Consider the following 25,301-nt stretch of genomic DNA (forward strand, 5'->3'; position numbering starts at 1 on the left):
AAGAAAATAATGTTTAATTAATTCTTAACCATACATGAGACATCTGTATAGGCACATCCTATTATCTTCTGAAGGGAAACTCAAGATGCGGGACATCCTTTTTGATGCAGTAAGCCAAGAGTTGGAGAACAAATGGATTCTCCATCCATTCATGAAACGGCTGAGCCTCTGTTCTGGAAGGAAACTCTCGCAGCCCCTGTTCAACTACACCGTATTCAAAGTTCAGAACCAGAATACCATTTATTATCTGAAAAGTACACAAAGTAATCCTTAAATTGATGAATCTCGCCAAGGATTAATATTTCCTGGTGGCCTTCCCTTTCTCCTCACATACATTAACTCTTAATGGTTAAGTAAACTGACACTGTGAGGGAAGCTGACACCAAAGAAGGCTGACACTGAAAAAGGCTAACAATGAGGGAAGCTGACACTATCTATCGATCAATCATTTAACTCATCCACTTCCTAGAAAATGATTATCAATGTGATCAAATTACCATTATTGAGAGAAAAATAAATGATATATCACCACAGTAACAGCCACCAATCATACTGTACCTGTTCGCGTGTAAACCCGAAGTCAAAGAGCAGCTGGAGCACCATCTTAACATTGGCTATTCCATATTGTAGTTGAAAGTCTTCCTGTAGTAATTCTCTTGCCTGTTAGAAGATAAAACCTCAAGTTAGAGATACAGAATAAACAAAAAAAATATAAATATAATACAACTACTATCCAAGATCTCAGCCAAAGAGTTCTACAGCCTAGAAGCTCAACACGAATTCATGACAGCGTAAAACATATTCTGGAGGAGCCAAAGCTAAGTTATGTTATGGGGTATTATGCCTCCGTTGACTAACTGCAGAAGCTATTGATGAAAAATAAACAGAAAAATGAAACCTTAAAATGGAGCTTTGTGGTGTACGAGCAGTGTGAGTGACCCATGGTATGGTTAGGTTAGGTTAGAGGATTCTGCCGTAAAAAAAAAACACTTATTAACTCGAGTTACAATTGGAACCTCAAGAAGTATCCATGACGGGTTAGTTGCCTCTAATGATCAGTGAATACATTGTGTCTGGAGACTGAATGGATTCCTACTCTCAATAAGTTCCCAGTCTCATTTACCACCTCTCACTTCCCACCAGTTTTGCTTCTAACTTATGAGAGAAAGAAAGGTATCTAGATCATCCAGTTTACGGCTATATGGGTGTTTGTGAGTGTCCTATGATTTGCAAAAACCAGATAAGGCAAGAAAGTGGAGGAAAGAGGAACAAGCTGTTGATGGCATCCCAAGTAGGAAGTTCTTTATGTCCAGATCACTATTCCTTAAAAAGATGATAAAGGACTAATCTAATTACTTACCAGAGTCACGCAGTCTGTGTTTGTTAGATTCTCATGAAGGTAACATAAGGTGGATGTTCCAGCTGAATGTTAGGCCCACCTCATTGGAGAATTAAGTGAAAGTCCTCTGCAGTTTTTTAAGTTAATTGAATGACCCAAGTACAGTAATTATCTTATCAAATTAAAGTGTTGAGGTTTGTGATTGAGATCCATGATATTTGTAAATTTGTTCAGTAGTGAGTAAATGGTGTTTAACTGTAGACACAACCAGGAGAGTTTGTGATCCTTCTTGGTGCCTAAGGTTGATAACTTACAGTATTACACTTAACCTTACCTAACCTTCAGGGTCTTATCTTTAGAAACTTGGCATTAAATGGAAGCCAGATCAAGTTCAAAGAATTCCTTAACTAAATTTAGGTTCTCTTTCGTAATAAATTTTGGCGGTACTCATCCAACGACTAAAGCTAAAAAAATATGTATTACAGTAAATCCTTCCCTTTCATGAGGTTACGATTTCGACGATTTGCGGTAAGCAGCTGGTGGCTCAGGTGGCTAGCATGCGAGCCTTCTCCCTCAGTGCAACGAGTCACCCCACGCACCCGCAGCGTCTCATCTCGCTCTGTTTGCCCTCACCCAGTACCCATGACCAAGCATCTCGTGTCATATTCTAAAAACTTTTGGGTTTCTTTGTGAAAATGGCCCCGTAAAGACTGCCTAGTGTCAGTGCTAGTGATGCGAGACATAAAAGGCAAAAATCAGTGATGACCCTGACAAAGAAAGTTGAATTATTAGACAAGTTAAAGGAGGGGATGAGTGCTGCCGCAGTTGGTCGGTTGTTTGGTGGTGAACGAATCCACGGTGCAGTACATAAGAATGGACAAGCAATACGTGATTCTGTTCAAGTAAGTGCTCCTGCAAGTGCTAAAGTGGCGCAGGTTGTTTTTAACAAGAGCATAGTGAAAGCTCCAGACTTTCTCATACAAATGTAAGTGCAGTATTGTGACCTAAGTTTCTCATACACAGTATAGGTATACGTACCTGTATATTAGTGCACTAAGGTATTATATAAGTGACTATTTGCGGTTTTGCCAATTCGCACCATTTCTTGGAACCTAACCCTCGCAAATGGCAAGGGTTTACTGTACTTGGAAGAGATTTCAACAGAAGTCTTTACAACAAAACTTAAGGAAGTGTGAACTCTTAAAAAGTAATATCAGCAACAAGACAAATATTCTACGCTGGTCTTTATGAGTTGACAATCTATAGACACCTTCATAAAGTGACAAGGAATTAAGGAGATGTACAGTACTGTATCTTTTAATGGAGTGACTTCCTTATTGATCCAGTCATCCTACAGCCTTGAGGGGAGAGCCTTACAAGAGTGGGGGGGAAATAAAATAATTTGCTGACATGGTTCACCTTTTTTGACACAAAGAAGTTTACAGTGATCAATATAACAGTTAACCCCCCCTTGTGTATGGGATCACCTCTGAGCTGAATCATGTCACCTGGTGTTAAGCAAATAAAATATCAATAACAGAATCCTCATAGTGAAGAGGTTAGGGGAGGAAATAAGGTCTAGACTCAACAGATTCTAAATGTTTTCTATTTATCAATGAGACTCTCCTTACCTCATGCTTCTCTACATCAAGTTCCTGTGCCACGTATAAAATCAGCTCTGAAGAGACTCGTTGAATGCGATGAAACTTTGTCTTCACGCCAGTTTCCTGGAAAATAAGAACAACAGCTGTACTTACAACTATATAAAATAACATGTAAGGTCCTACTTAATGACCGATATGCATACATGAAAAAGTCCTCGTTAGGTAAATTCATATTCAGCAGGACCCATTATACCGATAGCATTCCATGTTAAAAGCTGTTGTGTTCCAGCCAAAATATTTTTGACCCAAAACTCCTCCCATGGCATAAACTTAGGTGCACTCCAGCTCAAAGGATATTGACCCTAAAACCTAACCTGGGGCAATTGTGTTGTAAGGTGGGGGTTGGGCCTGTGACACCCAGAACAGTGTAGTGTTGAGGGTGTTAATAGGATCATTTGAATTACAATATATTTTATCCTCAGTTAAAATAAAACCAGTTCTTTAATAAACACAACACACACTTCTCTCTTATAACTATCCCTACTGCACCATTAAATAGATCACTTAATGGCTACTTAGTATTAATGACAAATTCCTCACCTGTATGGCTGATGCTATAGTTACTAGTGATCCAGCTTCTGCAGCGTTTAATAACTCCTTAACAGATTTTGAGTCTCGCAGAATACGGAGCAACTTCTCAGACATACAGATGACCTCAAAAGAGAAAATACCGTTTATCTTAATTAAATCTCGACTTTTTTTAGTTAAGATTATAAAAGTTTGTAATTTTCTTCATTTGAAATTAAGTGAAGTAAAAAAAAATTTTCCTGAAGCACCAAGTTAGAGATCATCTTCATACTCTCAAGGTTAATCTCATCCAGTATCACATGAAACTGCTTGAGGACAGTACATCATGAGAGTTGTGGATATTCATAAGAGGAAACTCTTCCATTAACACCTTGTGTACGGTACCGCCTCTGAGGTTAATAAAATCATTTGGTGTTAGCAAAATAAAATATTAAAAGTGGCATCCCTGTAGTGAAGGAGTTAAGGGAATCCTCCCATCAATGGACAGGTCTGGCATAATTTACTCTGGTATTGAGACAGTTTACTGCATACAGTATATTACATTTTGTTCAGCTATAGACATTTAGTTGTCAAGAAGATAATAGACACCCACCTACCTTCCATTCAGGAAGCTCCATCAAAACTTGCAATCTCTTTTCAACATCCTTGAAGGCAGTGCTTTTAAAAAGGCGTAAAGTGTACTCATCAACGGTGAATTCTGTTACTATTGATAAAAAATAAATAAATTACTGCACCATACAGCCATCAGTTTAAGCAGCTTACAAAATTCAAAAGTTTTGTATTACAATGATGTAAACACTAAACTGTAACATATATTCAGTGGTCAGGAGGTTATCTCAGGAGTCTCCTGTACTTTAAGTCAGTAAGGTTGACAATCCATACATCCAGCTTTTAAGTTAATTCCTCCACACTTTCTGAACACTGTACTGTATGTTCCTAAGGTCTGTTGTGTTTGGTTAAGATAAATCAGATAAATTAAAACACAAAAACATTAGTTTTACTATACTTTAAAACCCATAGATTACAGTTTGGGAGTTTTGACCAAACTCTAGAGAAATGTTTTTCCAATTTTCATTTAAAGCAATAGCTATGCACATTGTATTCATGATAAGACATACGGTTTTCCTTAGTGGTCAGATTACAGTGGGGTATGCTATAACGAATGGATTCTACTACGAATATTCCTATAACGAACGGTTTTACCTATAAAATTGAGAATGCTATAACGAATGAAACTCCAACGAATTTTTTTTTTTTTACTAATTTATTGTTTTTTTTATTACAAGTATTAATGATATTCTTTATTTCAGGGGTTTAGATGCATATTTATGCACTTTTTTACAATTTTTACAATTTTATATTATATTTTTCAGTGTTAAGTGGTTGTATTTGGGGGCCTGGAACGGATTAATCCTATAACGAACGAACAAGGTTCTAGAACCAATTAGATTCGTTATAGCATACCCCAATGTATAGGAAAAGATTGAACATTTTCAAGACTTCCTGTTTTTGTCTAGGTTTAAACAAGTGAAAATAGTGTCCCAAAGACCTGACAGCCCTTTAGGGACAGTGTGGACACAGCACACCAGGAGGCAGTGTGACTGGCACTGTACTCACTCCCCTCAAGTGTAAAGTCAGGTACAGTATATACAGCTTGGTGGACTAGAGGTGCCCTGAGACTCACCTTTATACCTGTGAAGCAGAGTTAGCCAGAGGTCTATTTTCAAAAATGGTATAAAAAGGAAGTTGGGAAATTCCTTAATGATATCTACTGTTGAAGACTTGCCAATGTTTGGGTATCTTTCCAAAACTTTCTTCACTTCTTCAGGTTCCAAGTTTAACAAGAGTGGGTTGGCTTGTATCTGCAAACAAAAGAAATAATTAAGAAATGTATCAATGAACTTTTCTCTTTACCGTGTTCTCTTCAACATACAGCACCTGTACTGTACAGTACTAGTAAGGATAAAAAGCAACACCCTGCCAGTAGTCCTCCTCAGGAAGAAACTCTTTGCAAGAAATTAAAAACTGGATTTACTCTTAAGTCCAATTTAAAAACACTTTAAGTTGGTCAAGTGAGGAAGGTTAAGCAGCACTGTTGCCAACTCTACTCTATCTCAGTCCTCGGAGATCTCTCATTCTCAGAAGAGCTCGTCACCAATTATTCTGGATAAACGAAAAACACACTGTGCAAAAGGAACTGACCTATTTTTAATTTAACATCAAGCTCGCCAACATATCAGGCAGAACAAATACTACAGTTTAAGAAAATACTTTTCACACAGAGGGTGATAGACCTATGGAATGGTCTACCAACCCAAGTTGGGGAATCAAGAACAGTACTGGGCTTCAAAATAGCCCCTGACAAAATTATCAACAACAATGGAGGGATCCTACACTAGCTATTGGCCTCCTTCCCTCGGACTGGCCGCCTCTTGTGATTGGCCATTAGGTAAATATTAAGAAATCCAGCCATTCTATACAGTAGTACATTAATAATAATAATGATGATACTCACCGTTTCAAAATCAAGGCCTAATGAATTGATAATGATATCACAGATGTGAACGTAGGCAGCAAGTGACTTCCAGGTAGGGAGTCCAACCTTGTCAAACAACATCTCGATGTCATCAATGTCCCTTGAAAACCTGTAAGAGAAAAATTAATGATAAAAATGAACACCAAAAGCATTGGAACATAAACAAGTCTCCCCCCTCATTCCTCTTCTCTTTTGTGTGTTAAGTCATACATGAATAAATTATAGTTTACTGAACAACTTTACAAGAGAAGTAAGAGCATCACAGTACATCACCTTGTCAGTAACATCTGAACCTCAGTTTGGGCAGAAAGTCTCTCTCTCTCCCCCCCGTGCATGTGGCTATTTTTCTCTCATTATGTTAACTTAGTGAAGTAAAACATATAACCAACAGTCAGGCATTATACAGTACAGCTCCTCGTAAGTCGAAAATGCTTAAATAATACATAGAAAATCTAAAATGGGTGTCTCTTTTTCTTCAAAGCACCACAAAACTCTCAATTTTAAGCTTGCCAGTTATTTTAAAGTGAATTACAAACGAAAATTTTGTCAGTATACAGCGCAATCACTGACGTTGGAACTCGAAAATACGTAATTTGACAAAATTTTTATACGACTGAGGCGGTCATATGTCCGGGTGGTCATAAGTCGAGTAGGTCATAAGTCGGGGAGGAGCTGTACTTAACTTTAGTGCTTAAGCTGTCACTCATTTCACTAAACACATAATTCTCCCAATATTCTCTCTACTTTTCCATTCACCTACAAGACTTTCCTTCAAATCTTCATGTTTGTATATATATGACACTCACCTCTGTGCTAAGTAGTGCTTCAGAAGATACAGGTATATGTCCTTCAGAGGAACAGTGTCGTCAAACTGTGAGTCAAACTGGTCAAGTATATGTTGAGGAAGACTGAGATCTTTGACACTGTCTAGGAGGTGAGGCAAAATGTCATAGCCTTGAGAATAAACTCCATTGACTCTCAGAACACTTGTATTACAGTCCAAGAACTCCGACACACTGAAAATAAATCAAATGTTTCTTAGGTTACGAAGAATACACCATTTGTTAACTATTTCTAATTATCAAGTAATTTTCTCATTCCTGTATCATTAATTCAATCATAAACCTTCAGTGTGTAAATTAAAGTCTTAGTCACAGTCTGCCAAGGGTCTACTGTACTACATGAATATCACTAAATGCTAAAGAGGAATCCTGTTTGGGTTTTCAGTCACAAAAATACTACACACATCCGGTATCTGACACAAAGGGGGAAGATACTCCAAGAGAGGTACGTATACTGTACTTACTAAAATACCTGATGCAGCGTAGGTCTGTCAATGGAGAAGTCATGAAAGATTTGTAGGCGTCGTCTCAACTGACTCGGTGACAGCAAGAGAACTCCCCTATATTCCTTCACTTCCTCCCAGCTGTAGCCTTGACACTGTAGAGGCAACATCATACTCTAAACGTCATTGTACGACTTCAAAAAATCCTAAAGAAAATACAGTATACTTCTTGATGGGTGTGAAGGAAACACAGAGTTGAGCCAACATTCTTCATCACTCCAACGTTTCAGTCTACGCAGAACTCCTCAAATTCACTTCTCGTCGTGGATCAATCAAACATTTTCCACCTACCCAGTACATTTACTTATTTCACCCTCACAGGATTAATACCTTTTAATATGTCATCTTTAAAAGGTTTTATTATCTGGCTCACTTCCCTCTTCCCCAATACCTTGACCTCAAGTTAATCTTATCTAGTATCTCTTCATCTCTTGTCTCATTCTACCTATATTTACTTCTCTCATTCCCATCAAGTCTCAACATCTTTCTCAAGCTTCTTTATCTCTCATCATCTTTCCTTCCTTCTCTGACACATCTCCCTGATCAATAACACTCAAACTCTTACAAATAAACTAAGATTAACATGTGCTAGATATTTCCATACTGTGATAAGAATAAATAAATGAATAAAATAAATTAATCCATTCTTTAAGTTCCCTGTTTCATATATGGTAACTAATCTATGTCAAGTCCTGTTGAAATAATTCCTCAGTTTTTTACACAATCACATCAATTTTTAATCTAATACTTTACTCACATAACAAGTCTCATCTTCAACACTGAATTACCATAACTACTGTGAAATGGTACATAACATAAGTCAATAAAATGACTTACCTGAAGTATAGTCAACACTTCATCAAAAATTGGCTTCAGGACAGTTTTAATTTTGGGGAAATAAGAAATAAATAACTTTGCTTCTGGCTGGCTGGTCGTGTCATCTGTGGGAAAGGACTTCAATTAACATGTCTTGAGCCTTTAACCACCCTTTAACACCTGCACACTACCTTAACAATAATAATAATATTTACTCGGCAATATTTTCATAAAGGTTCACAATTGGCTATGTATGTATATAAAGTACACAGTTATATTGTTCAGCAGGGACAGTGTAGGTATACAACAATGGTAAATAATAAGGCAATTTGACCAAGGATAGCTAACAAGAACCACTCACTACCTGGACAAGAACCACTCACTACACTATGTCAGTATAAAATGTATCACAAGTAACACCATACAAGAACCACTCACTATAATGATGGTAGATGATTGAGTACCAGCTCCTGAGGTAGTGAGAGGTCTTGGTCTTCTCCTGAGGTCCTAAGTTACTGGGTCTCACTCGTGCCTGTTGTTCACCGGCCAGAGTCCTCGTAGCCATCAGCACCTTAGAGGAACATAGCTGTGCAAAGTGTAGGATTTAGTCCTGGTGTGGAGATTATTTAACGACCTAGCATATTTCATCTGATTATTAAACACCTTAATGCTACCTGAGGATAAGGTTAGGTTAGGTTAGGTTAGGTTAGGTTAGGTTAGGTTAGGTTAGGTTAGGTTAGGTTAAGATAAGTTGGGTTGGGTTAGGTTAGGTTAGGTTAGGTTAGGTTAAGATAAGTTAAGTTGGGTTGGGTTAGGTTAGGTTAGGTTAAGTTAAGATAAGTTGGGTTGGGTTGGATTAGATAAATGGGTTGGGTTAATGTTGGTTAATCTGAAGGTAAAATGAACTAGGGTGACTAATCTTCACGTCAGCCATCTAATCAATATTAATTAATTTACTCAAAAGATATTTATGTACTCAAAGCCAGGACACATTAAGAAAATAAATACATTCTTATCTTCACAATGGGGACAGCCTTACGAGACACACAAACACTCACCACTGGCTGTCTCCATGTCTGTCGTGCCAGGATATTTAACATCTTAGTTCTAATGATGAAATAATTCTGAAATATAATTAATTAGACGTGTATTAATGGTGCCGGACATTTAAATCATCCTGTTATTACCTTACAACTTATATCCAACTCTATCAACAATATTCACCCCAATTAAACTTAAACTGCACTAGGACAACTAATTATAACAATTTAATGTCTTGATAATATATGTCATGTTATGTGATGTTATAAAATAGTGAAGTAATACACCTGTACCTGTGTTGGTGAGAAGTAATACCACCAACAGGGTCACTAAACACACTTTGATATTTAGTAAAATCGTCCTAATAGTTAATATTAGTTTAACGTGTGTTTAAACATTGCACATAAATATTGTAGATAGATAATACAGATATATAATATACTTTGTAGGGATCATATGAAGAAACTCCCTCCTCCTAGTTTGCATAAGGGGGAAATTCTTGAGATGGGTGGTAGGGGTGGATGTTCTTCAGGTGATCACCATGACCCAGAGCTCAGGTGATGCAATCGGTGACAGGTCAATGGATTACCGTTACTGAAAGAGAGTAGGGTATCGAAATTTGTGTTTCAGTTATCCATCTGCCATTTTCCGAAGCTTTTTTTAGGTTTCCTTCCCAAGTTCCATGTTTTTTTTGTTTTTTCGCTACTGATTGGCTCGTTAGCAGCTTGGGATTTCGCCGGTCGGTCGCGTCTCTATTACGCACTGTTGGTAAGTACTGGGCATGTACTGGTTCCTGAATATATGGGAGCCTGCAAGAGCCCACACTCAGTGCCGTGACGAGCCCAGTCGACAAACCTCTTGTTCCATCGCTGATGCCTTACTTCAGCAATACGATCTGCCAACTGCCACTTTACTTCCCTATTCCTAGCCGCTTATAACAGCTGTAGGCCTATGTGGAAATCCTTCAACTACTTACAGCTTTAATCCCGTCAGCCCCACGTACACCACCAGCAAGACAGTGGGATGACAAGGACCAGTGTGGTAGATAACATGTGGAATAATAAACTCCTGTGATTAACAATGTAGCTCTATGGGTGTTATCCGCTGCCAGACTCCAACTACTGGTGGTTCTGGACCATGGTCACTAACAAGGAGGGTATCACTCTAGAGGCATTGTTCACCAGTTATTAGAACATGAGTTTATGAGATCATATTTTCACTATGTTTGTCATGAAGTTATTCGGTAAGATTCCTCATTGGCAGGTGATTATAAAGTTCAGCAGCGACGATAATAATGGAAAAACTCAATCTTCTTAATAACTAGAAAGCCGAATCATTTACTAGTTGATGGAGCCTGGCCCAACTCAGCTGCAGTATGAAATGCAATAACGTATTATAATGTCAGATTACTGTTCACAAGGTCATGGGATCTTTAATACTAGTTAATTTATCTTGGTTCTCTGTTAAAAGAACCATGAACCCATAATGTACCACGGTATTGACATTGAGACCCACTGATGCTAACAATGTTTGCTATTCTTATTATATTTTATCATATTCCTAACTGATCCGCTCGTTAGCCCTTATATAGCCTTAACTGATACGAAATAAATTATAAAAATATGTAAAGAATATTGTACCGTATAGAATTCCTCATTTAACCCCAGCATTCAAACAGGTATCTTATAATATATTGGAAGAAACTTAAAGTAACATTACTGGTATAAAGAAGACAAATGCTACCGGTGTACTGTCTTTAGGTCATCCAATACAAAATTATTACTTAAAGTATTTTATATATCTCACTCTAGGACAAGGTTTTATTTGATATTATTAAGTAAATATATATAACACACTGGTAGACATAAGGTAGTGTACAACAACTCCAGGCAGCAGTGTATGACAGTTGTTGTTATGGCTCACCTCCCTGTGTGTACATTCACCAGCAGATATGGACGTGAATTCGATATTATTTTAAATTAGTAATATTCTCAGCTATGTGGGATTTATCGACTTGATTTATTTAAGAGGATAAAGAGCGTGAGAAGATACTATTAATGGTAAGAGTGTGATGAGTGATGGTTAAGTGTGTGAGGTAGTGTGGGGTGAAGGACTCTACTCCACCTAACTAGTAAGTGATGGTGTCTTATAATATGTAATTCCCGTGTGTTTTTATATTTTATTTATGCCGCTTTAGTCTTCAGGTTAATGTATTGGAACAAAGTTGTGGAAATTTTTGAGAATCCTACAACTTTAACTTGTACCTCAAACAGTGGCCAGTACAACATGACTTACTGAAATTGTTTGGCCATTTTTTTTAGTTTTTTTTACCTTGCCTTACGGAAGAAGAGACGACTGAATGCTTTATTACCTCATGAAAAGTCCTAAAACTTTTGGAGGAACAATTTTTTTTTTTATTAATATTTTAGTGATTTTTTTCTCGATCCTGACAGTAATATATGACTGCTCCAACACCGTACTTTATTTGCCTCCAGGACGTTTTATTTCATCGACAGGAACACTTGGTTGAACTTTGGAAATACCACTTTATTATATGATCAGTCAGTGAGAATATGAGGCAGCCTTACCTACCAAATATGCTAATGTACCTAATTTTCTAACCTACCTCTCCTAGGTTAGGGTGAGCCAGGTAGAGTAGGTTGGTTCCTTTTATTATCGATAAATGACAAAATGTAGCAATATTTATTAGGTTTCCTGCAAAATTCCTGTGGCTGAAACAAAATGTCTTGAATGTTGTGGCATTGCAATGCTTGGCTGTGCATTATGTCCAGGACAGAAAAATTTGCACAAAGTATGGTCAATATTTAGAAGTTGCCGCCACGTAATTGACTTTTGAAAATAGGTTTTTATAGTGTAAAGCATCGTGTTAAACACAAATACAGGTTGTACCTCTCTAGTACGGCATCCTCAGGACCTGACCGGTGCCGGACCATGGAAATTTCCGGACCATGGAAATTAACCCTTTTCCTGGATATCTAGTGACTTGTGCTTACGCTTGGAAGCACTAGCACCACTTTCTCTGCTTCATGGTCTCTTTGAAGACATATTGAAGGGTTAAATGTCGTACAGTAGCTTCTCAAATTTCGCGAGTTTTTAATTCAACGTTTTCTATTTGAACACAAAAAAAAAAATAAAAAATTTTGACGGCGGAAACTCGAATTTCGGTGGGTTTGAATGGCCCACCAGCGTTCAGACGACGTGCACAATCGTGTAAACAGCGACATTTCTCTTATGTACAAAGGATTCATTATTGTTTATTACTGAAAGTCTTTTTGATTGAATTAATGTTTGTGTGCAAAATGAACAATACAATTCATTAATAATACGTGGAATATTAAAACACATGAGACGAGACGGCATTGTTTTCGTTAATGTTTACAAAACCAGTGACTGACTGGTTCTACATATAAAACTGAAGAAAATAAGACCCTGGCTGTAGCTGTAGTAAAATTAATGTAAAAAAATTAATATGGTTGTTTGAAGTAATGTTATTAATGTTAATAAATGGAACAATATAAGTAGCTAACCATTAATGGTTAAGAAAAAAGTGAGATCGCATATGTAACTGCGCACATGTGAAAACATATCGTCATTACTCTACATAAGAATATGAAAGCAACACTTATTTACTGTTCATATATATTTTAATTCATGCTTCTGAATTTAAAACTTAAATTCTGCCCACCAGTGGTGGTAAAGTTGAAAACATAAGGACAGCCAATGTTGTTGTGTGTTTTTACTCGGATGACGAAGTTGCCAAGTCATTAGGTTCAACTCTAGCTGAAGCCGTAGAACATAAAAACTTCTTCTGTGTTGTTTTTAGTTTTTATTTAACTTTATCTGTGTTATTTTCGTTGGTTTATTGGGATGTTACTTTATTAGAGGTAGTAATTCGCCAAAAAAGTAGGGTAAATAAGGCAAAATTTAGCCAAACATCGAAAGAACCAGACTCAAATTAATTTTCTCCATGGGCAAACTAAAATCGCTCCAGACCACGGGAGTTTCCGGACCACAGAATGCCAGACTAGAGAGGTACAACTTGTATGACCTTCATTGCTGTTGGAAATGAGCAGTAGTTGAGATATTAAAAAAATAAGTGGAAGGTCAAACAATGTAAAAACCTCAAAAACTAAAAAAAAGCTAAGCTAACCTAACCTAACCCCGAGTGTGTAAGAAACTTCCCTTAAGTAAGAGATACAGGAGGATAGAATGATGCCACTTGTGGTGTCTTCCTCATTGTCCGTCTCTTACCACAGTACCTGGTGATCTACACGGTACTAACACTCTGAATTACATCTTGGACACTATAGATGAAACGAGAACACCGTGAGCCCTCAAAATGACAACGGCTGCTGCTTCATTGTACAAAATGCACTGAATAATGCGGCAGCCAGCCAATGTACTGTACATCCATCTCACGCAGACGCCATCTTCCAACTGGCCGCATATGCTAATTAGCGCACGAGTATTATATCACATCAGCACTCGCGCTGATTGGTGCACATTACTATGATGTCATATCAACACTCGTGCTGATTGGTGCGCATTACTATGATGTCATATCAACACTCGTGCTGATTGGCCAAATATTATAAAATAAAAATAACTCAATCTATAAATTTCCAACAGAAAAGTTACAGAGTAAATTATTTTTAATTTCTCTATTTCCCCCATATATGACTCAGTATTCAGTTAGCTGGTGGCAACTTTTAAATATTAACAAAGTATATTTTGTGTAACTATTATGTATTTCAAGGACTGTCTACTGTATTGGGAAGGGAGGCGAGGCTGTGGTGGTGTAGGGGTACAGTGTGGGACACCTCGTACCCAGGTGAATCACACCCTGCGGAACATGTCAACTCTTACCCATTTGCCTGGTCAACTCATATCTAATTATATGCAAAGTATATACAGATGGGGTCAGTTAAAATGTTTATTCATCAGTACAAAGGAGTACAGTACAGCTAAAATGGTATTAAAATCATACAGGATCTTAAAACTGTGCTGTTGTGAGTTGTTTTACTTGACTTGTGTTGGGCAGACGTAAGCAGAAGTTGAGACACCAGATGGAGTTGCAGAATTACGAGTTTAGCTTTTTTGAATAGATGTTGGATGAGGACGTACCGCTGATGATTATCACGACCACAGCATTAATTAAGATGCTTGTTCCACCCTTCGATTAGTGCGTACTGAGTGTCTACAGCTAGACCAGTTCTCCACAATCCAAACCGTAGACCTTGGCCAAGTAGCATCCACATACAGGGGGTGCCCGGGTACGTTCTTAAGTCAGATATGTACGTAAGTCGTAACACATGCTATGTGCACACCGTACTTACAGAACAATGTTAAAAATCCCACTATATCAAAGCCTAAGTCCTTATATACATCTAAAATCACTTAATTTAAGACAAAGGATGAAATAAAATGACAAAATACAGTAACTTAAAGTAAAAAATGTCATCAGGTAAATAAAATACTGTAAATTTCAAGTTTAGCCTCGTTCTTATCGGCGGGCATTCGTAAGTCGGTGGCCTCCTGTAGTTGAAAGGGGCTGTTAGCTTCTAATGGGTGGCTGCTTGGGCCCTTAGACTATTAAATGTGTCGAAGTATCATCTTGGGAAGTAATGTAGGGCGAGTATACTGGACCGGTAGGCTGTGTGATGTCCAAGAATTCCAATTTGTCGATATAGCTACAACTTGACACTAATGAAAAGAACACCCCTGGATCTCAACACCCGGAAGGGACGAGCGAATGGATTGTCACACTGATGATTCCAAGTCAAACTCACATCAACATCTGGAGGGTTAGGGAGGGGTGACTTGAGATTGATCACCTTGTCATCTTTAGCTACGTCATCAACTCATTAGAACAGAAGCCAGAGGAACGTGCTTTATACAGTCTTCAGAACGGAGAAATGGGGTGCACTGGTGGTAACTGATAAAATGGTTGTGTACCACTTTGATGTTTGAGTCCAAGTATAAAGTTTGAGCATCTGCAAGAAGTTTTGATGTCAGCTCTCATGAAGTTGTGGGGAACATCACAGCCTGCAAGTTGGAGTTCAAGGTTCAGTGTCGTGGTTCTGCTGGACAAAATGATGCTCGTTGTCACATTAAGTATTTAGAGAGGTTCCATTATGGTAACAAAGAGATCACTGCAGACTCCAGCATTGTTATATAATGGTTGGTGAACTATGTAATGTCTGTTCTCAATACTTTGGCCAGTCACTTTTTTGTTGTTTCCTGCTTAAATCCTTTTTGTTTGCTTTTTCCCAGTGAATAATAACAGCAGCTGTATGGTGGGAATTTCTACACTTATCCTTTCTCAATGATTATAAAATTTTACCCTCCCCCCCAAAAAGTTAATGGCAGCTAACAAAACAACATTTTCACCAGGTTATATTAAGTGTGGTTTCTTAAAGTTCCAGAGTATTAAGGATCTACTGACCCAGAAATAATGTTTATGAATTTCAGTGCAATCCATATGACCAAGGCAGCCATGGAGCAGCAGTACAAGGAAAAGAGGAGAGGCAGTAATACATGTCTTGTGTGTGGCCGTCAAGGTGGCAACACCATTGTGGTCACCAGCGTTCACAGCTTTGTATCTGCATCTGGAACACCTCTGGCCGACTTCCTTGTTAAGGTACGGTGCTTTGACCTTTTATACGGGGTAGTTATATTGTTCTGTAGTTTACGACAGAACTGATGTGAGTGTTGATTGGCTGTACACATTGATTAGACGAGCGCTGATTAATTGAGAGACCGTAAACAAATAGGCGGTGATGTTTGGTTTGGTTCTTTTATCTATGATGGAAATTTGTATTAGATATTTTTTTTAATGTGCATCTATATTCTCTGCAGTATCTTTAATCTGATCTCTTGTCCATGGAGTATGTTTTATTATTAAATGTGGGAGCCAGTGTGTATATGGCAGCAAAAGTTTATTCAAATATAATTGTTTACTGCTCTTGAATATATGTATGGGTTTTCATGCAAGGAATTTCTTTGGTTGCAGGTTGTTGGTGAGGATCCTTGCTACTCAGTGAGCGAGGTCATATGTCAACAGTGTTTTGTTCTTCTCGATCGCCTTGATGCTTATCAGGCGCGGGCTGCAGAGATCCACACACATGTCACATCCAGGTGAGGGTCTGAAACAAAAGCAAGTATACACACATACTCTCCTCATATATTGCCATTCATTTATTCTTACAGCTGTACAGGGTATATAATAAACATACTCTGTTATGGTACTGTACTTCCCTTTCACAACATGACACCTGGCCCCATAAGCCACGCCCCTCTTGTATACTAATAGCTGATTGGCTCAGAAAATTCAAACTAAATGTGTTCACAATTGGTAAGCAGACCTGTTATTATCTAAAGTAATGTTGAATATATGGATTATCAAAATGCAAATGATTTTGAGGCATTAGCACTTCAGAGAGGATGTTAAATTTTTAAAAATATTTATCATAAAAGGTCAATATAAATCCTCACAGTCTGGGGGGGGGTAGATCGCTCAGGGGAACCAATCAATTATTTGTAGCTATAGACGAGGGGCGTGGCCAGGTTAGCGTGGAATATTGTTCCCCCTTTTCAAAACTTCATACAATACAGAGTCACCCATCAGCAGCACATTCTTCCCCCAAAATATCAGTAGGTGCTGAGCTCTCCACACACTAACATACAATACTGTTCCATGGTCACTCATTCTTCCTCACTTGTGGCTCATCCTTCACCCCCTTCTCTCCATCTCCCTGATCCTATTAACTTGATCTTCCCATTAATATCTTAAATACTGTACTGTACTGTATACATTCTCTCTGGTACTGCCTTTTTTCAGTACTCCTCTCACAATACAGTACTGTACTTATAAAGAAATTTACTAGGGGCTTTACATCAGGGTTAATCTGTTGAACCTCACAATGGGAATTCAATATCTGCAAACATGTTTTATTCCATTCACAAAATTTAGGGCATCTTCACACTAAATTTAAACCCTGGCTTCTGCCCACCAAATTGAATCAGGCGCAGAAATTTGTGGCCGCCAACACAGTGATGCCTCGGGCGTCTATGCATTGAGATTCCCACACACATGTTAGAATCAGAGCGAAACCTGACAAAATATTATGTATACTGTACTCTGTAATATAATATATGTTTGCATTTTATTTGTTATCTGTAATTTATAATTTTGTTGAAAGTAATTTATAAAGGTTACAAGGGTCAATATATCTTTGCAGATATTTTAAGTTCTAATCTGACTTATTGACAAGTTGTTATTCACTAGAGGTCTGCAACAATAGAGATTGGATCATCTGGTAGCAGCCACACACTATAGTTACGTCCTCTGTATTGATAACTAGATAAATGTCAGGGCTTATATTTATTCTCCAGATACCGGGACACAAAGCTGGAGTTGTTGGGGCAGCGGCAGAGGATGAGTGAGCTAATAGCGTCATCTCTATCAAACGTGCAGGAGCTACGACACGGAACAACACTAAGTGAGCCCAACTCCTTCCGTTTAATCCTCCTCGTCTTGTTCCCTTACTGTAACACTGTGCCGTGCTGTGTAACTTACCTAATTCCCTTCTGAGAGGTTTGGCCACTGCATATTCCCACGTTCTCTCATACAGTATGTCTACCTTCCCTCAGTTTTTTTTTTAAGTTTAACCCATTAGGCCTCTTACTCAGACAGGCTGTAGTCTCAACACTTTATAGACATTACTGTAATATTGGCTTATATGTCTATTATGGTTGAAACTATTGTACAGGTTACGGTAGGTTTTTTTTTTTTAGGTACTCTATGTAAAATCCACTTAAGTTACCGAACACAAAAACACTACAGTATCTCAACAAAATGTCAGAAATCATCAGCTTATTTTAGACATGTTGTATAATCCTGCGCTTTGTTGAATTATTTTCGGTTAATGTTTCTCCCTTGTGGCCAATTTGATAACCAATTGTTTCAGTCTTAATAACAAAAATACCATTATTTATTGGATTTTATGTTAATAATACAATGAATCCCTTAAATCTACTTTGATGATTTAAATTTAGTTAGAAATATAACCAGTTTGTGTGAATATTGTTGTGAAAAGTTATAGTGTTTGGTTATATATCATTGACCAAACAAAGTTATAGCTTCATGTGTCAAAGTTTTGTTTCTCGAGCTTAAGTGAAATATCTTAGGTGGGTAACTCTTATATGACCTTGGTGTTAAAGATGTTTGTGTAGCTAAGAAGAAAACTTATATATTAGTGTTATTCCCTAATGATAGATAATAGTGTATTCTGTTTTGTGTTTCTACAGATGTGAGCGACGAGCTGACGATCACAGTTGTTCACGAGGCCTTGCCGAGAAAGAGAAGGAAATACTACAGACTAGAAAATGGCTCCACAGCTAAATCAAAGGCTAATGTAGTTGGTGCAAATAACCTTTATAGTGCAAGAAATGATCCTATTAGCCAATATATTTCTAAAAAAATCAAAAGAAAGAGAGTGCCTAAGTCTAGCAGTGATAGTATGTATATTTCAGCAGACAAGAAAAAGAAATTGACAGGAAGTGGACATATATCTGTAAGTAATAATAATAATCTTACCTATGCAAATTGTGTCAAGAATTGGGTGGGCTCGGAAGGGAGTGTACAGTGTGGTGCGGGGAGGACAGTCAAGAGAAAGCCTCCGCAGTCAGAGGTTGACTTGAGAAACAGCAGCACCGAGGAGGAACTCAGCGACGACGCGAGCAAGGGGAAGCCTGAACGAAAAGCAGCTAATGAAGAAGAGGAGGAGGATGAAGAAGAAGAGGAGGAGGAAGATGAGCAGGAGGAGGGGGGAGGGGTAGAAGAATTAGAAGAGGGAGAAGAACAATCGGACGCGGCAGAAGAAGCGGGAAAAGAAGACGAGTCGAGCGATGATGATTCCAGCAGTGATAGTGATGACGACGATGGCTCGGCTTCAGAACAAGAAGAAGATGCCAAGAGTGAGGTGCAGTCCTGGCCAGAGATGGAACAGCAGCGGGAAAATGACAACGAGGAAGAAGATGAGGAAGAGGAGGAGGAGGCGGCAGGCTCAGGTACGGGGTGTCGAGCTGGGGGTCCAAACACTTGTTGCTCTAGTGGTGAATATTCTCCTCTTTCCGCTCTACCAAGGAACCATTGATAGATTTATTCCATTTGTCATTATTGTAGGTAAAGAAGATATTAGAGGGAACAACAGAATACACTCTTGATTTACTGATAGATACTGGCAACAACACACACACAGATAAAGGAATTGTTTGTAATTGTGTGAACTGACTCGTATATATCTTTAATTATATTCATCTGTTCTGATCATAAAAGGAGATTTCAAAATACAGTTCCCTAATTTTAGATTAATTTATATCAACACAAAGTTTGTATCTACAGTAGCTACAGAAATAACTTAAGAAACCTCATTATAAATTGCGCCGACACGTTTGACTTTCTTATGCTAATGTTTACACTCGTCTCTCTCACCCCCGTAATATTCACCAGCAGGGGAAGAACGTGACCCACAACACCAGAGTGCTGAGTTGACGGTGAGCAAACCTTCCCCCAACCAAACCAAACAGCAAAGATCCAAACCCCAGATAAAACCTGCTCAGCCACCGGAGGTCCAGAACAAGCTCGTCCCCAAGGTGGAGCCAAGTGGACAGATCCAACTCCCACCTGGTGTGTCTTGTTTATATTTTGTGTCTTGTTCACCTTTACATTGCTGTTCCTTTCTGCCCAAGTTATAATTGAATATGTTCTCAGAATATATAAAATAAGGTAAGTTGTTGTGTGGTTTTGTCCTCGGCGTAACTTGTCGAGTTAACGTGAACTGTACTATCTGGGGTCTCTACTGGTCTTGATTGTCAGGCTGTGTTTGGAAAGGATATAATACGTAATCCAGATCCATGCTCCTCTCCTTGAGTCCTTCTGATGGTGCCAGTCTGAGGGAGATGTAACTGGATAAATGGCTGAGTAGTGTGAGACTCATATTAAAACTATCCCTTGTGTTTCTCTCTTCCAGAAACTAGTGAGTCTATGTCACCTCAAGTAGCTGAGGCCATGTTGATGCAGAGCCCCCTGGCCACCTCCTTGCTGCAGTCCTTCCTCGCCACTTCTCTCTGGTTTGGCTCACCTGATACATCAAAAAAGAAAAAGTCAGGTGGTCAGACTAAACAGAAACAACAACACCAGGTAATTTGCATAATTTTGTTGAAGTAAATTATAATGATAGATTATTGTATATAAAGCTGGGGTGTCATAGCTTAGTTGAACATCCTTCTGCTCTAGGAATCAATACTGTACCAGGGTTAAGTGTACTGTACTCCACCTCTGTTCTCATAAAAAGGATCCTTCAACCTTTGCTGTACAGTTGGAGAAAGGACTCGGTTTTAATGTTGTTTCTCCATTATATACATGTTGGTGTTGGATATAAGCTTCTTAGATAACCCCAAAGAAGAGTGAAACCTGGTAATTGGTTCTGGTTCATATATTCCTCTCTATATTCTCAGTCAACAGTGTTTATTATTTCCAGGTACTGTTTGGTGACTTGATCCCCCACCAGTACTTGTCTTGTGTCTCTCAGTGGAATTTCGTGATAATATATTGTAATTGATTCACAGGTTCCCGATGACGTGACAAGTGAAACATTAGCAGTAACCGCAGGCTCGACAAAAGACAAAAAAAAGCGCCAAGAGCTAAAAAACACAGGCCAGAGCTACATAAATACGAAAGGGAAGCTGGTTGATGCCAAGCGGGTGTGGCCACAAGACTGCAGCAGGTTTGTAAACATCCTAAAGTTGAGAGGAATTTGTTTTATATTCAATCTCTTGTTACAGCTTATCTGCAGAGTATAGGGGATGTCTTCATACAATAACTTATAAAGATTCATCTGTGGGGAGTCACTTGGTGAGTCATTTTTGCTGGTCACTCATTTCATGGTGTAGTGTGAAAACCAGCTGTGCTTTCTTTATCTGAAGACAGTTTTCATTGTTTCACTATCTGTGTATAACTGTTTTACCACTAATGTTGAAGACTTGATGACAATGTTACTTGGGTGTGAAATATTTCATGCCACACTACAGGAAGACAGATTTTCACAAGTACACTACCTCATTTTACACTTTGATCCCACCCTAGTTTGTTAACAGAATTAAGTTAAAAGTATTCAGTATAGAGCACAAGAAGTATTAGAAAAAATTATGTACAGTTGCCCACAGGTATAGTGTTCCACCCCAAGGTAGCCGTTACGAACATGTGGCAACGTTGAAATCACTTTATGAATGACTCGATAAAGTGAGGAGAGCAGTTGTTTGATCGATGTTCTACTAGTGTTTTAGTTTAGGGGGGCCCCAAATTCATGGGGGCTATGTTCGCAAAATGGCCGCAAATCGCCATATCCGCGAATAATATTTGCAGACCCGGCCGGGGGGTTACATTTTTACTTGTGTACTAAGAGATGTACATGTATATTCCGTTTGTGTTTGCCTTTAAGACAATTACTTCTTTTACCTGTAGTATTGTATATGTGTGTATGTGTGTCTACACACACACTACAGGTAAAGTAAATTACTGTCTCTAGAATGAATGGCTCCCTGTCCCAGCTACGAAAATGCTGGCAACTTTAAAACTGCCCACAGACATTCTTAGGTATATCCAGGGTGTTATCCGCGAATAACCGAGAACTGCAAAGTAAAAATCCGCAAACTGGGGGGGGCTGTAATTTCAAATTTTGAATCGTCTTGTGGACCTAACATGACTGCAGCTGTGGTAGAGGATACTGTACAGTACTAACACCTGTCAGTGTTTGCTGAAGGATGAAAATTGGTAAAAGTCAGTTAATCTTTGATCACCTCAGGGAGTAGCAACCCTGTGTTGCCAGCCACTTGGAACCCCTGTTATAATGCCTAGCTCCCACTGTAAGAGTGGGTTGGTAATAGGAAGGGCATTCAGCTGTAAAACTTGCTTCATATTTGCCTGATGGAGCCAGGACACCACGTAATGACAGCTAACCCACACAAGCTTGGACAGTTGCCACGAACCATAAAAGATGATGATAAGAATTGGTCCAGTAACACGTTTATAAAGATGGTTGTAGAAGAGAATTGTACCGTTAACATTTGTTGTTCACGCAGACTATAATTTATGAGCATCTAAATGATTGTCTGGGTTGATATATTAGTTAATCAATGCCATTCTCCAGGTGTCCACTTAAGTGTAATGCCCGCATCAGTGAAGAAGATCGTCTTAAGATTTTTGCTGAATATTGGGGTTTGGCCGACTACAACCTTCAGAGGGAGTACCTGGCGGCCCACATGCAGCGTGAAGAGAAGCTGGGACCAAGTGGCCTCCTCCGCACTGTAATACTTTACTTCCTCACTTGTAGCAACAACACCAAGCTACAGGTAAGCTCTACAGTCTTCTCTAAATGCATTGTTTTCCTCGAGTCTTTTCTTACTGTGGTGCAGGTTGGCCAGAATTGAAAGCAAACACAGCCTCTTCTCTCCTTCATTGTCATTCGTTCATTCTTACTTCATTAACATCCATTTGGTTTATCTCGCCCCATACTACCCAGCATCACCCATCAGCTGCACGTCCATCTTCAAAAACTACTCGGTACAGTTCCCATCCTTCTTCATACATGGTCTTCCCCTCATCTCTGTTTAATACATTCTTTCATTTTTACCAATCTGTCACCCACATAATTGGCTTTATTTTATTGTTATCATCTGTCTTAGTCTTAGTGTGGAACCACTAGGTCTAGGGCTTATCTCAGCTGGGATAGAGTTCTTCTTAGTCCTTGTATGAGTCATATCTCTCAAGTCAGTTCTCCAGGGAGGACTCTGGATATTAAAAAAAATTTTGCCTGGATCAACATAGAAGATTCAGGCTTTTACTTATACCAGCCAAAAACAGTCTCTTTGATGGCTCATGGTCTTTCTTCAGTCATCTGTTAACCATATATAATTTGTCAAAGTTTTATGCTGTCCATTCTTACCTAACCCTCTGGGCTAAAGTGCATTCTGAGACCAGATGGCCTGTTAGAAGCAGTGCTGACACAGCACAATGTAGACTAAACCTTTTTCTGGTACATAAGGAGACAGCATAGCCAGTGCTGCTTTCAACAGACTTCATTTTCCACATCTGTAAATTTAAGTAGCCATTCATAGTTGGTTAAGGTGGGAGTGCCCTGGGCATGAACCAACAACCCTTAGGACAAGAGGTGAGCACCTGGCTACTGCCACACCCCTCTGCCATATGTAGCTAATTGTTAACTAATGCAAGTCTAGCAAACTATTTTAGTCACTGCACATGTTCACCCAACATAATGAGCACCACTCATCCCTGTGTCATTTTGGCCTCATTTGATGCCTCTTACAACATTTGTTTCATTCAAAAGGTTTATCATTTGATATATTCTTTATTGTTTGCAGGTGTGCCGACAGTTTTTCCTCAAGACTTTAGATGTGTCAGAAAAAGCATCAAGAATTGTGTTAGAAAAGATGGTGCGAGGAGAGCTGGGTAGTGAGGGGGGAGCTGCTACTCCACCACCAGGCATCACCCGACCGCAGTCCTCCCAGGAAGACCTTCTCTCTAGTAAAAATGGAGATGAAACAAATCTAAGTAATGAAGAAGATGAAACAAAGAGTGAGGGATCATCGTGAGTTTTAGTAGTAACGTGTTTTGTTTCCAGATTTGGGGCATTTTTATTTCACATTTCATCGGTTATTTGATAGTGTGCTGTCTGTACTTAGTCTGATACCACCGAAGGGGGTTAGAACTCTCGGTGAACTTCATCGTGTTAGATTTTAGAGTTGAAAAATTATGGTGAAGGGAAAACTACGCTGACAATATACTGACATATAATCTGATGATGGTTTGGGAACACAACATTTTTGCTTCTAAGATTAAACTTTATTGTTTTAAATGTTTGGATAATAGAAACTACTGCAAGAGTCAGGAGGCTCAGAGTAGCGTGTCTTTATAGTTGAAGGTGGCAGTCTGTGTCAGTGATTCACATGCCAAAGTATGCATTCCTGAAATCAAAGAAGGAACTGAAATATATTGAATTATACTTCCCATTTCAGAGGGATTGATCTCATCCTAGAAGGCTTATATATCTTGTATGTATATATAATCATTGAGAGATGGTGAAAGGGATACGGACAACACTGTGCCTTGTGGCTGTGATTGCCTGACATCTGGGCAGGAATATAGTAACTGGCTTATGTTCACCAGCATCGTATCATCTTGTTATTGAGTAAAGTATGGTAATAACATCTGGATATTTTGATCAACACACACACACACTCTTGTTCATATCTTCTCACACAGTCTATCTTAATAGCATGTTTATTCACTTAGTTTATTTATTTATTCACATTGGTGTGTGTGTGTATATATATACACACACCTCTCAGCCCTTTCATATGGATATCTCTCATGCATCTCTTCTCCCAAGTGCACACACACACACACACACACACACACACACACACACACACACACACACACACACAGTCATTGCCTCTATATATTAGTTCAGTTACTGGTCATCTTCACATGTCAAAGACCTTATCTTAGTTTTCAAAATACTTAACATATTTTCTATGATGGTTACATAATACAAGAGTGGAGCAGCTATACTATAGTCCCACTTGGGGGGGGAGTATAATGAGGTTAAGAGTGTCCTCATCACCTCTACCAACTGTAAGGAGGAGGTACAGTACAGGCTTAGTGAAGTGGTACGTGGAAGGTAGAGATGGTGGTCTTTGAAGACTGTTGTGGAACTTGATGTTATCTGGTTGATGCCATAATGTGGACCACGCCTTATGTCTCCTTTATACAAAATCTGTAAGTTTCTCTAGTCCTGACTAATTATTTATATCTTGGTAATTATTAGGTACAGTATCCCCCTCATGCTGGTGGCTCTGTCCGCCCCCCCTCGTGCTGGTGGCTCTGTCCCCCCTCATGCTGGTGGCTCTGTTCCCCCCCCCTCGTGC

General features: G+C 38.8%; 2 protein-coding genes across 7 annotated transcripts; one reads left to right on the forward strand and one right to left on the reverse strand.

Annotated features, from left to right (window-relative positions):
- On the reverse strand, positions 1-10,518 carry LOC121864510. Of its 5 annotated transcripts, none has more exons than XM_042363572.1 (13): positions 10,246-10,518; positions 9,287-9,352; positions 8,667-8,814; positions 8,250-8,353; positions 7,374-7,507; positions 6,874-7,083; positions 6,047-6,176; positions 5,216-5,393; positions 4,128-4,234; positions 3,544-3,657; positions 2,971-3,066; positions 559-660; positions 1-247 (listed from the first exon to the last, which is right to left on the reverse strand). In XM_042363572.1, exons 2-13 carry the CDS (start codon positions 9,326-9,328, stop codon positions 62-64), a joined length of 1,551 nt encoding a protein of 516 aa, XP_042219506.1. In that variant the 5' UTR covers positions 9,329-9,352; positions 10,246-10,518; the 3' UTR covers positions 1-61. The 5 variants fall into 5 exon arrangements, with proteins under 5 accessions (XP_042219506.1, XP_042219505.1, XP_042219503.1 ...); XM_042363571.1 differs by lacking the exon at positions 10,246-10,518 and adding an exon at positions 9,712-10,221; XM_042363569.1 differs by lacking the exon at positions 10,246-10,518 and adding an exon at positions 9,563-9,601.
- Positions 10,519-11,162: 644 nt separating this feature from the next.
- On the forward strand, positions 11,163-25,301 carry LOC121864511 (inner centromere protein A-like). Of its 2 annotated transcripts, none has more exons than XM_042363574.1 (10): positions 11,163-11,329; positions 15,762-15,930; positions 16,303-16,427; positions 17,685-17,791; positions 18,600-19,361; positions 19,804-19,980; positions 20,324-20,493; positions 20,922-21,079; positions 22,502-22,703; positions 23,733-25,301. In XM_042363574.1, the coding sequence occupies exons 2-10, from the start codon at positions 15,772-15,774 to the stop codon at positions 23,961-23,963; spliced, it is 2,091 nt and encodes a 696-aa protein (XP_042219508.1). In that variant the 5' UTR covers positions 11,163-11,329; positions 15,762-15,771; the 3' UTR covers positions 23,964-25,301. The 2 variants fall into 2 exon arrangements, with proteins under 2 accessions (XP_042219508.1, XP_042219509.1); XM_042363575.1 differs by having other exon boundaries at positions 11,164-11,329; positions 19,807-19,980.

Source organism: Homarus americanus, unplaced genomic scaffold (genome assembly GCF_018991925.1).
Source record: "Homarus americanus isolate GMGI-L3 unplaced genomic scaffold, GMGI_Hamer_2.0 scaffold25860, whole genome shotgun sequence".
NCBI classification, from domain to species: Eukaryota; Metazoa; Arthropoda; class Malacostraca; order Decapoda; family Nephropidae; genus Homarus; species Homarus americanus.

Coding starts and splice junctions, on each gene's coding strand:
- LOC121864511 (XM_042363574.1), top strand. CDS start 15,772: ATGACCAAGGCAGCCATGGAGCAGCAGTACAAGGAAAAGAGGAGAGGC. Junction 16,428..17,684: donor CACACACATGTCACATCCAG/GTGAGGGTCTGA, acceptor TTTATTCTCCAG/ATACCGGGACACAAAGCTGG. Junction 20,494..20,921: donor AACAGAAACAACAACACCAG/GTAATTTGCATA, acceptor ATTGATTCACAG/GTTCCCGATGACGTGACAAG.
- LOC121864510 (XM_042363572.1), bottom strand. CDS start 9,328: ATGTTAAATATCCTGGCACGACAGACATGGAGACAGCCAGTG. Junction 7,084..7,373: donor ACGCTGCATCAGGTATTTTA/GTAAGTACAGTA, acceptor ATTTATTTTCAG/TGTGTCGGAGTTCTTGGACT. Junction 4,235..5,215: donor TCTGCTTCACAGGTATAAAG/GTGAGTCTCAGG, acceptor TTTTATCAATAG/TAACAGAATTCACCGTTGAT.